This window comes from Brassica oleracea, chromosome C3 (genome assembly GCF_000695525.1).
Source record: "Brassica oleracea var. oleracea cultivar TO1000 chromosome C3, BOL, whole genome shotgun sequence".
In the NCBI taxonomy this organism is placed as follows: domain Eukaryota; kingdom Viridiplantae; phylum Streptophyta; class Magnoliopsida; order Brassicales; family Brassicaceae; genus Brassica; species Brassica oleracea.
Genome location: NC_027750.1, coordinates 5665913 through 5676657, shown reverse-complemented (window position 1 = coordinate 5676657; position 10745 = coordinate 5665913). Strand labels below are relative to the sequence as shown.

At 32.1% G+C, this 10745-nt stretch overlaps 2 protein-coding genes and 2 long non-coding RNA genes across 9 annotated transcripts; all 4 read left to right on the top strand.

Moving 5' to 3' along the window:
- Positions 1-1916: 1916 nt before the first annotated feature.
- On the top strand, positions 1917-4446 carry LOC106332956 (thiol protease aleurain-like). Its single transcript, XM_013771439.1, has 3 exons — positions 1917-2060; positions 2169-2290; positions 4351-4446. Exons 1-3 carry the CDS (start codon positions 1945-1947, stop codon positions 4398-4400), a joined length of 288 nt encoding a protein of 95 aa, XP_013626893.1. The 5' UTR covers positions 1917-1944; the 3' UTR covers positions 4401-4446.
- On the top strand, positions 2551-4258 carry LOC106332957. Of its 5 annotated transcripts, XR_001268244.1 has the most exons (6): positions 2555-2739; positions 2896-2991; positions 3061-3285; positions 3368-3466; positions 3546-3663; positions 3738-4255. It is a non-coding gene; the product is annotated as an uncharacterized LOC106332957 (long non-coding RNA). The 5 variants fall into 5 exon arrangements; XR_001268246.1 differs by having other exon boundaries at positions 2551-2703; positions 2890-2991; positions 3368-3663; positions 3738-4258; XR_001268247.1 differs by having other exon boundaries at positions 2551-2739; positions 2901-2991; positions 3368-3663; positions 3738-4258.
- Positions 4447-4708: 262 nt separating the features above from the next.
- LOC106332212 lies at positions 4709-6600 on the top strand. The gene is made up of 2 exons (XR_001268016.1): positions 4709-5033; positions 6431-6600. It is a non-coding gene; the product is annotated as an uncharacterized LOC106332212 (long non-coding RNA).
- Positions 6601-6812: 212 nt separating this feature from the next.
- On the top strand, positions 6813-8542 carry LOC106332211 (DNA-directed RNA polymerase III subunit RPC10-like). 2 transcript variants are annotated; one of them, XM_013770691.1, is made up of 4 exons: positions 6813-6903; positions 7636-7743; positions 7836-7926; positions 8192-8542. In XM_013770691.1, the coding sequence occupies exons 2-4, from the start codon at positions 7648-7650 to the stop codon at positions 8314-8316; spliced, it is 312 nt and encodes a 103-aa protein (XP_013626145.1). In that variant the 5' UTR covers positions 6813-6903; positions 7636-7647; the 3' UTR covers positions 8317-8542. The 2 variants fall into 2 exon arrangements, with proteins under 2 accessions (XP_013626145.1, XP_013626146.1); XM_013770692.1 differs by having other exon boundaries at positions 6872-6903; positions 7622-7743.
- Positions 8543-10745: the final 2203 nt, after the last annotated feature.

Genomic DNA, 10745 nt, shown 5'->3' with positions numbered 1-10745 from the left:
GACTCGTCTCTTACTCAACATTTTCTGCATAACCGGGTTTCCCACGGCCATCACGTCTAGCATAACCGGGTTTCCCACGAACCGAAGTATCTCGGGTACCCGAATGTAACCGAAATAGATTTATATACCTAAATATATTACTTATTTTTAGATTAAATATGTATTAAAAACATCCAAAATATATAAGATGCTTTAAAGTTGTCTAAAATACTTAAAAATATACATAAATAGTCAAAAGTAAATGTCTAAAATAGCTAAAATATATTCAAAACACCAAAATGCTTGAAATATCTATTGATTTTCTTTAAATCAAACCAATTTATATGTTAATTTTAGTATTTTGACATATATTATACAAATTTATATATAATATATTATTTTGACTTATTGATTTTGAGAAATTTTAAACATATAATGAATATTAAAATTTTAAAAATAATTTAAATGGGTTATCTGAACCCGAACCGAATCCGCAAAGATCCGAACCGAACCCGAATCAAAATTTAGAAATACCCGAATGGGGCTGAAATCTTTAAACCCGAAAACCCGAAGCCCGATTAGATCCAAACCAAACCCGAATGGATACCCGAACGCCCACCCCTAACACCACCAATACTACGAAATTAAAATATACACTAGATCTCGATGGGTGATTATTTCCATTTTTATACATCTAATTATTTATTTTATCTAGTTAACTATAATATTAACATATTACAAATTGTTTAATATAACATTTTAAAACACAACAATTTTATAGTTCACATACAATAACTTAATTTATATGTTTTGAATTTTCAGTGATAGCATATATTAAATCATGTGATATAAAATTCTAAATTGAAAAATCTTATTGATTAAGGATCAAAAATTTAATTGAAATTTATTATATTAAGTTAGTATCGTAAATTTAGTAAAATATAGTACATGAGATTTATAATTATAAAAATTAATTAGATATTTTAAAAGTTTGTTTTAGTTAAAATGAAATATATATTAATTTTCAAATAACAGGAAATTAACTAAAAAATTAAATTTTTTGTTTAAGTGAAAAATGAAATATACATTTATTTTAAACAAATACGAAATTGATTAAATATTTAAATGTTTTATTTTAATGAAAAATGAAATATATTTATATTGTAAAAAGGATATGAAAAGACTTTTTTCAGATACAATTTGAGAGAAAATATAGGAGTATCTATTTGATTTGTTTGTTAGGGAATATTCAACTAGCTTAGATATTTATTAAAAAAAATAATTTAAACAACTTTCTATGGGTGGTCCAAATTAAAAAAAAAATACACATGAATTAAGTCATAATTTCTGTTTTAATAGTATATATATTGAAACGTTAAAATAAATACCTTCAATTAATAATTGAAAAGAAGAAATAAAAATCATCATTCCAAAGAGACACACTAAATGCCCATAAAATTTTAATAGCTGAATAAATTACATCAACTATTCAGCTAAATATGTTTTACAGCAACGGAAGATAAACAAAAACAAATACAAATGCTAAACTATGTAAATAAAATGTAAAACTTTCTTCCCATTATCCTTGGGTTTCACTCTATTTAGATAAGTTAATGCTACTTTTAGTTAAAAGTAAATTAAATATTTTTAAAAAATTATACTATTAATTTATTTAATCTTTGTAAATAATAATACAATACAAAATAACTTCCTATTTTTTTAATAAAAAAGCGTTCAAAATAAAAGATACAAAATAACTTTATACCAAAATTATTACAAACTTTTTGGGTATAAAAAGGTCATAGCACATTAAGACACTTCTCACAGTGGCACCAGCTAAACACTGAAGCAGAAACAGAAAAAAAAAAAAAAAAAAAAAAAAAAAAAAAAAAGAAGCAAGAACGAGAGTACGAGAGAAGCATGTCTGTGAGCGCAATGCTATTATTGGTGGTTCTTGTGATTCTCATGGGATCCCATGACTCCACTCCTATCCCTGACGATCTCCAGAAGGTAGAGGAATCCTTTGTCCAGATCTTAGGGCAATCCAATCACGTTCTCTCCTTCGCTCGCTTCAATCACAAGTAAGTCCCATTCTCTACAACCGATGTATTAGCCGACGAGTTTTAGTTCATCTCTTTGATAAACAAACTGATAATTCGTTTTGGTATAGTTCGTTTTGGTGATTGAAGGTATGGGAAAAAGTATCAGCATGCGGAGGAGATAAAGCACCGTTTCTCGGTGTTCAAGGAGAATCTTGATTTAATCAGATCCACCAACAACAAAGGCTTATCTTACAAACTCGGTGTGAATAGTAAGTTTATCGTTATCATCATGAAGTTTTAATTCCGATCTCTTAATGGATTATTACCTTTTTTAATATTAAAATGTTAATAGTGATTTTGTCTTTTCTTTTGGTTTGGTTATTTTAATACTATAGGAAAAAATTTTCTCTCCTCCCGTAACTTTTTTATTAGACGATCGTTATTGCAGATCCTTAATAGGAATTTTTAGCTAAATGAATGATTTAATTAAATCAAAAATAATTATAATTATAGTTACTGATCCTTAGCAAAGGATTTTGGTGACCGATCTTTAGTGGGTTTTTGACACCACGTGTCAGCCAAACAAGATATATCATTTTTTTCTTTTTTCTCTCGTGCTCTCCGTCGTCTTCTCTCGTCTTCTCCGCCGTCTCTTCATGTCGTCGTCTCTTCTGGCAAGCAGGTATCTTCTCACAAGCAGGTCTATTCTCGCAAGCAGGTCCTCCTCCAATTCTCTGGTTTTTCTACCTATGAATCATCGAAAGTTTCCATTTTTTTTCTAGGATTTAACATTGTTGATTCAAATTAGAATATCTCCTTTCAGTAAGCTGTTTGTGTGTCTGAATTTGTTTGCAACATGATTGGAAAGTTTCAGTGCAGTTTGAAGTCGTATTTGTTGATTGATTATGGAGAATCAGCCTGACATCAACGTGAGGATGAGAGGCATATCCTTGTTGATTGGTTGATTGAGGTTAGTACAGAGACTACTCGGTTTGGTTTCTGGAAAATAGTTTAGTAATTAAACCATTGTTATGTGCAGGTGCATTACAAGTTTGAGCTCATGGAAGAGACGCTTTACCTCACAATCAACCTCATCGACATGTTTCTTGCGGTTACTCAACATGTCCCAAGGAAAAAGCTTCAACTTGTTGGTGTAACAGCTTTGTTGCTCGCTTGAAAATACGAAGAAGTCTCAGTCCCTGTTGTTGATGATCTCATCGTGATCTCTGACAAGGCTTACACGAGAAGAGAAGTTCTTGACATGGTAAAAAATCCTTCTTCACTAGATATCATAAACCATGGATGCTCTCTATAAATGTTTGTGTGATGGGTTTGCTTACTTGCAGGAGAAGTTAATGGTGAATACATTGCAATTCAACTTCTGTCTGCCAACTCCATATGTGTTCATGAGGAGGTTTCTCAAAGCTGCATAATATGGCAAGAAGGTTTGTATAATAACTTCTTTGACCATATCTTCTTACTTGGTAGGTATATAGAGAAGAATCAAATGTAGGTTTTTGTCAGTTGTGTGTGTTTTAGGTGAGCTTTTATCTTTCTTCATCATTGAGATTTGTTTAGTTGAGTATGAGATGCTTTAGTACGTTCCTTCTGAGTCCCTGGTGTTTTCCAAACCCGGTTCCAGGTTAGTGAAGTTCACTACTTGTCTCATTCATACAACAAAACGAAAGCTCCTCATCTTTGTTCCCCTTTGTGCAGACTGTTCCATTGGACTTAGATACTGAATCCTTCTACCTAACCAGGAAAGAAACAATAGAGTCACAGCTAGAGAAAGTTGCAAACATAATGGCTGAAGAAATGCTCATCATATCATAAACACACCGTGGATCATCATGTAGAGCAGTGGCATGGGAGCGGTTTTCGTTAGAGGAACTGAGAGCAACAGTGGCTTGTGTTGAAGGTAAGTGTGTAGCATTGATTAAGAACCCTCAATTAAGAAACTTCCATTGGACCATCCAAAGTGGGAGTTTCTTAACAAAATTTTTTTAAAGTTAAATTTATTATTAAAAATCATTAAGAACCCCACTAAGAGTTTTAGGGATAATCATGCTCTTATTCCACTGAAACTTTTCTTGTATAGTTGGATTTTTGTTTTCCTTTGATTCAATATTTTTCCAAGTTTGCAGAGTGTGTGAGTATGAGAGACTAGTTTGCATGAAAATTTACAATCAAATATCATTGTTCTGCTACTTCTAATTTTTGCTGTTGTGGATCAAGACTGTTCTTGTTCTTTGTGGGTGTGTCTTTACGTGATCCTTGTTTGATTTGATGGATAATGATCGGCCCATCTTATTCTCTTGAATCCAAACAGAATTTGCTGATATGACAAAAACAATACACGTGTCTACATTGTATTGGTAATTTCTTGACGGCCTTACCTCTCTCATCCATCTGTAAATCGAACTCTTGCGACCCAGGATGTTAAAATGGGCTTGTCCTACACATTTACGTCCAAGCCCGTTTAATTTTTGTGTCCATATAAAACCCGTTTACTTAACAATATTAAACGGGCTTCGTCGGGTTTGTCCGCCTATGTCCATTTAATAAATGGGTTTTATTAAAAATAACTAGACAGCCCATTCAGCCCATGTAGTTTTTTTTTCCCTGCTCCAAACTACGTCGTTTCTGGTGTTAACATCCCTAATCTCTGTTTGTCGTCGTTCTTCTCCTTCTCTGTGACTTGTGACTTGCCTCCCATCGAATACAACCCCGATGTACGTGGCTTCCAACCATTCAACGACAACTTTCGTCTCTGTTTCTACAACACAACCCCAAACGCTTACACACTCTCTCTCAGAATCGGAAACAGAGCTCAAGAGTCAACTCTCCGGTGGGTCTGGGAAGCAAACAGAGGCTCATCGGTCAAAGAAAACCCGACGTTGACTTTGGGTGAAGACGGAGCACTGAATTAGGAAGTCTCCTTGCCTCCTTTCATCTTGTGTCTTCTACTTCTTCTTCTTCACTCTCTCCACCTCGTGTCTTCCTTGTATCAAGGTTCGTTTCAAACTAATTTCGTAAGTGTTTTTTCAATTAATTTGTGGGTTTGTTTAAAAATGGATCATTGCTTTGTCTTTACATAGAGTTAGGGATGTTAGAGTTAGGGATGTTAACTACATGGTTAGGGCTCAACCCTCTTTTGTTTATTATAAACCTAGCCCTATTTTAACCCAGCCCTATTTTAACCCTATTATAATCAAGGGTTAGGGCTGGTACCACGGTTAACTCATTTAATCGAAAAAAATATTTCATTTATTTTTGTTCTTAAATTTTAAAGATAAAACTAGAAAAAATTAAGATATGATATGATTTTTTCCGCCAATTTGTTGAGCATCAAATCAAAAGTTTTCCTCCCAAAATCGCAAAATCGAGTTTTTGCTCCACAACTAACAATAAAGTTTTTCCGTCAAAAAACAAAAATTGTGTTTTTTCCGCCAAAACCTAATTTGAGTTTTTCCACCAAAACCACAAAATCAAGTTTTCCCGCCAAAACTGTAAAATTGCGTTTTCCCGCCGAAACAACAAAATCAACTTTTCCGCCGAAACCGCAAAATCTAGTTTTTCCCCTCAAAACCGCAAAATTGAGTTTTCCCGCCAAAACCGCAAAAAACCAAACCGCAAAGTTGTGTTTTTCCGCCAAAATCGCAAAGTCGTGTTTTCCCGCCAAAACCGTAAAACTGAGTTTCCCGCCAAAACCGTAAAATCGAGTTTTTCCGCCAAAACCACAAAATCGAGTTTTTCCGCCAAAACCGCAAAATCGATTTTGATTTTTTAAACCGTAAAAAACGAGTTTCCCGTCGAAACCGCAAAAATGAGTTTTCCTGCCAAAACCGTAAAATTGAAAATTTCCGCCAAAACTGCAAAATCGTTTTTCCCGCCAAAACGACAAAATTGAGTTTTCCCACCAAAAACGTAAAATTGAGTTTTCCCACCAAAACTGCAAAATCGATTTTCCCGTTAAAACCGTAAATTTGAGTTTTCCTGCCAAAACCGTACAATCGTGTTTTTCGGTAAAAATTGTGTTTTCCGTCACAATTATCTTATTACAAATGAGTTTGCAGGGTTAGGGCTAAACCTGTTAGGTTGAGTCCATATTAACATACCTACATAGAGTTAGGGACTTAGGGCTATGGGTTTTGTGTGGCTTCATTGGGTTGAGAAGGTTTGCTTGTTCTGATAAATTAACATTCTACGCTTAATGTATTAGTTTGGTTTGTTAGAAGTTCTAACTTAGAACCTACGGTTCTCTGATTGTAGCTGTGATTATGGTGTTGAATTATTCAATAGGATTTAAGTAGCTCTTCTTGTATTTGATGTTACATCTGATCACATCTTCCCTCTCAAGTTTCATTGCTTTATCATAGCTTAGCTGAAGAAATATGATTTGTGAACAGGTTTCACGAACATATGCTTTATCATATGCACCTGTTTTACATCAGTTTACTTAGTGTGAAGTGTAAACTTTATTTTTTAATTATGCTGTGACTTGTGATTTATAAACTTTGAATTTTTATTTGAAGCAAAACAATGTAAGGTTCTGGATTCATATTTTATTTGACAGGTATTTAACAGGTTTCATCAAAGAGAAATGATATGATACAAATAGGTCATGTTCATTTTTTTTAAGTAAACGAGCTTGAAACGGGTTTAGTGTTAAATGGGTTTCACATAAACGGGCTCTAAACGGGTCTGATTTAAACAGGCTTTAAATGGACATTTATTAAACGGGCTTGGACGTAAACGGACTTAGACGTAAATGGGCGGTTAAGCCCGTTTTAACATCCCTACTTGCGACCTCAACTCCTCCACAAATTAGGTTTCGAAATTTGTTTATCAATTCTCTCCCAAACCGCAAGTTACGATCAAGGTGAGTTTTGTGATCTATTCTTCGATTTATTGTTCCGTTCGATAGCGAGTTGTTCGCTGTTCTTTGAATTTGATTCGTAGTTAGAGTTCGTCGATTGTGGAATTCGATTTTAGAGTTATTATGTGATCATCTGCGTTGTTATCCTTGGATCGGAGATTAGTTTCTTGGTTGGATCTGTTTGATGTTTATACGTTCTGATTAATGATTGTTCTCGAAATTGATTGGGTTTTTTTTTTTGTGGCATCAATTGATTGGGGTTTTGATTACTGAACTTAATTTTTTTGAATTCAGGTACCAAATAATTTTATATGCAAACCAAATAATTAACTAATTAAAATTTTTAAAGATAATAACTAACTAAGATAATTATAAAATTACTAATATAATTAAAAGATAAATATCTTATGATTATCCTAAATCTACAATGCATCATAAAGTTGTTTTTAAAATTTAGAAAAAAGAAATGAAGGGTTCTTTTTTTTTAAACAACCCTTAGAAAAATAAGGTAGGAAGACAAAATTAGTAACAAAATAAAATAAAAAGGCTTATATACATGTTGGGATTCTTTTAATATAGGATGTAAAAACAAAAACTTAAAAAAATAAAAATTATTTTAACAATAAATAAATATGTTTTGGATCCTCTTCCTATTGGGCCCTAGGGCAAGACACCTAATGTTGTCCTTATCTCTCAGCCGTTGTTGGATTTTAAAAAACAGACTTCTTGTTTCAGAGATTGATCGAGATGGAGTTCTGTCCAACATGTGGGAACTTGCTGCGTTACGGTCAATCACAGTTCTTCTGCTCGACATGTCCTTACATCGCCCGCATAGAAAGACAGGTTTTTCTTAATTCTTACTTAAACTAATCAAAAACCACCCCTTTGTTTGTGGTAAAAGTCGTTTATCTCTCTCTGGGTGCTTTTTTGAACAGGTTGAGATCAAGAAGAAGCAATTGCTGGTTAAGAAATCCATTGACGCAGTTGTGAAGAAAGATGATATACCAAAAGGACCTGAAACTGAAGGTATTCTTTTCGCTTTTCGGTTAATGATCTGTTAGTATTCTTAATGTATCGTTGATTGGTTGACGATATAAAGAGCAAATCAATAAAAATTGGTAGTACACTTGAATTAGTGAGTCAAAAATACATCATTGATGACTTAGTTATGAAAGCGTTTATCTCAATTGTTTTGCTGGTTATACAGAATGAATCCCATTTATTTTTCATCTTCGATCTTCTTTGATTATAACCATTTATTTATTGGATTCTTTGTGTGTTTGTTTGTCAGCACCGTGTCCAAGATGCGGACACGACAAGGCATACTTCAAAACAATGCAGATTCGTTCAGCGGATGAGCCAGAATCGAGATTTTATAGATGCGTCAAGTGCGAGCAAACTTGGCGCGAGGAATGATCTCTTTATATTTTTCCTCCATCCGCAATAAAAGAAAGCCAATCTATCTAAACATTAAATTTGCTCTTTTGAGTTTTTTGTTTGTTTGTTGTCGTAACTTTAGCAATTTTCGATAGCTTTCAAAGTTATCTGCCTTTGTTTTGTTTAGAAATGTTTCTGTGTGATTTAAGCAGTTTTGATGTTCGTTTACAGTTTCTTATTAACCACAATGAAATATTCATCTGAATGGATTTTCTTTGTATTTGATTGCGAATCAAATCTTATGCAAAGTTTTGTTCGGACAAAATGATGACGTACATATCTTGTCTTGTTTGTTAACACTTTGACCTGCTGTTAAAACCTCTCAATCCCTGAAATTAAAAAAAAGAAGCTATTAAATCCACTAAAATGGCATGAACTCTAAGCCAACATGTGAAGCCTACCTCAAGTCTGGTGAAAAGCCCGCCAATATTCCACTCAATTATCTTACCGTCAATCGGCTCATTAAGCTGTTTGATCTGCCACATAACAACCTACCATTCATTAGAATTTTCTTGACAAATCAACCAAGAATAGTTCTTGAAATCAAGGAAGAAAAAGAGACCTGCCTCACTTGGTGCCAAACTATTCTCCTAAGTAACGTCTAAAAGAAAGCAAAGGCCTTCCACTCAACGTCCTCCCTAAAACCTCTGCAAAAATCATTGTCCCTATCTCCTCCACCACAGGCATGCCTTGCCTTGCAAACTCCACAACTTCAACTACATCTTCATCATCATCCTTAACAATCCCCACTTTACCATGAACCAAGGACTCTTCAGCACCGTACTTTAAATCACAGAGCAAGTAATCAAATTCTTTATCGTACAATGAAAGTTTCTCCGTAGTCAACCTATCTGCAACTATACTCACATCGAGTTTGTTCTCGTTACCAGAAACCACAGTTCCACAACACCAACACGAATTCATCTGGTTTGGGATCGTAATTCTCCATGGCGAGTCTTTAATTTTCAAGTTTATTTAACTTTTTTTGTAAAACTAAATATAAAAAATGTAATATTAAAATTTCTTATATTGTATATTTTATTATTTTAATTTCCAAGTTTATTTATTTAACTTTTTGTAAAACTAAATGTAAAAAATGTAATATTACCATTTTTATATTGTATCTTTTCTTATTTTAGTTTTCAAGTTTATTTATTTAACTTTTTTGTAAAACTAAATCTAAGTTTATTTATTTAGATATTTTAATATAAAATGGTAATATTACATTATGGACAGTTACAAAAAAATTAACTCTTTTTGTAAAAAAATGTAATATTACCATTTCTTATATTGTATATTTTTATTTTAATTTCCAAGTTTATTTATTAATTTTTTTTGTAAAAGTAAATGTAAAAAATGTAATATTACCATTTTTATATTGTATATTTTCTTATTTTAGTTTGTAAGTTTATTTATTTAACTTTTTTTTGTAAAACTAAATATAAGTTTATTTATTTAACTTTTTAATATAAAATGGTAATATTACATTATGGACAGTTAAAAAATTATTTAATTTTTTTGTAAACCAAATTTAGAAAATGTAATATTACCATTTCTTATATTATATATTTTCTTATTTTAATTTCCAAGTTTATTTATTTAACTCTTTTGTAAAACTAAATGTAAAAAATGTAATATTACCATTTTTATATTGTATATTTTATTATTTTAGTTTTCAAGTTTATTTATTCAACTCTTTTTGTAAAACTAAATCTAAGTTTATATATTTAAATTTTAATATAAAACAGTAATATTACATTTTGGAGAGCTACAAACAAAAATGTCATGCACTACAAGAAAACATAATCTTAACGAGGGCGGTTTTCCTCGCTAATTCGTCGTAAAAGAGGCTTTACGACGAATTAGCGAGGAAACGCGTTTGCTCGTTACACGTCTGTCGTAACACATATTTCCTCGCTAATTCGTCGTAACTTAGCGAGAAATATATTTCGTCGTAAAGACGAAGTAGGACGTTTCGTCGTAAAGACCACGTCAATATTCCACGTAAGGACGTCGCTATAATACCTCGAAAATAGTTCCTCGTAACCTACACGCAAATACCTTGAAAGAGTTTCCTCGTAAAATACACGTAACAACCACGAAATGATTTCCTCGTAAAATGGTCGTAAACTTTTCCTCGTTATTTCCTCGTAAATGATTCCTCGTAAAATACTCGTTAAATGTTTCTCGTCATTTCCTCGTAAGGTTTCCACGTAAAGAGGTCGTACATTGGCTACGAATTTACTTCGTTTTTATTATTTTACAGAATTTAAAAATATAATTAAAAAATAATTAAAATTATTTAATTTAATAATAAATTAAAATTCAAAATAAAAATAAATAAATATGAAAATATTTTATATATAAATAAGTTTTGAATTTATATAATACAACAACCAAAAAAAAAA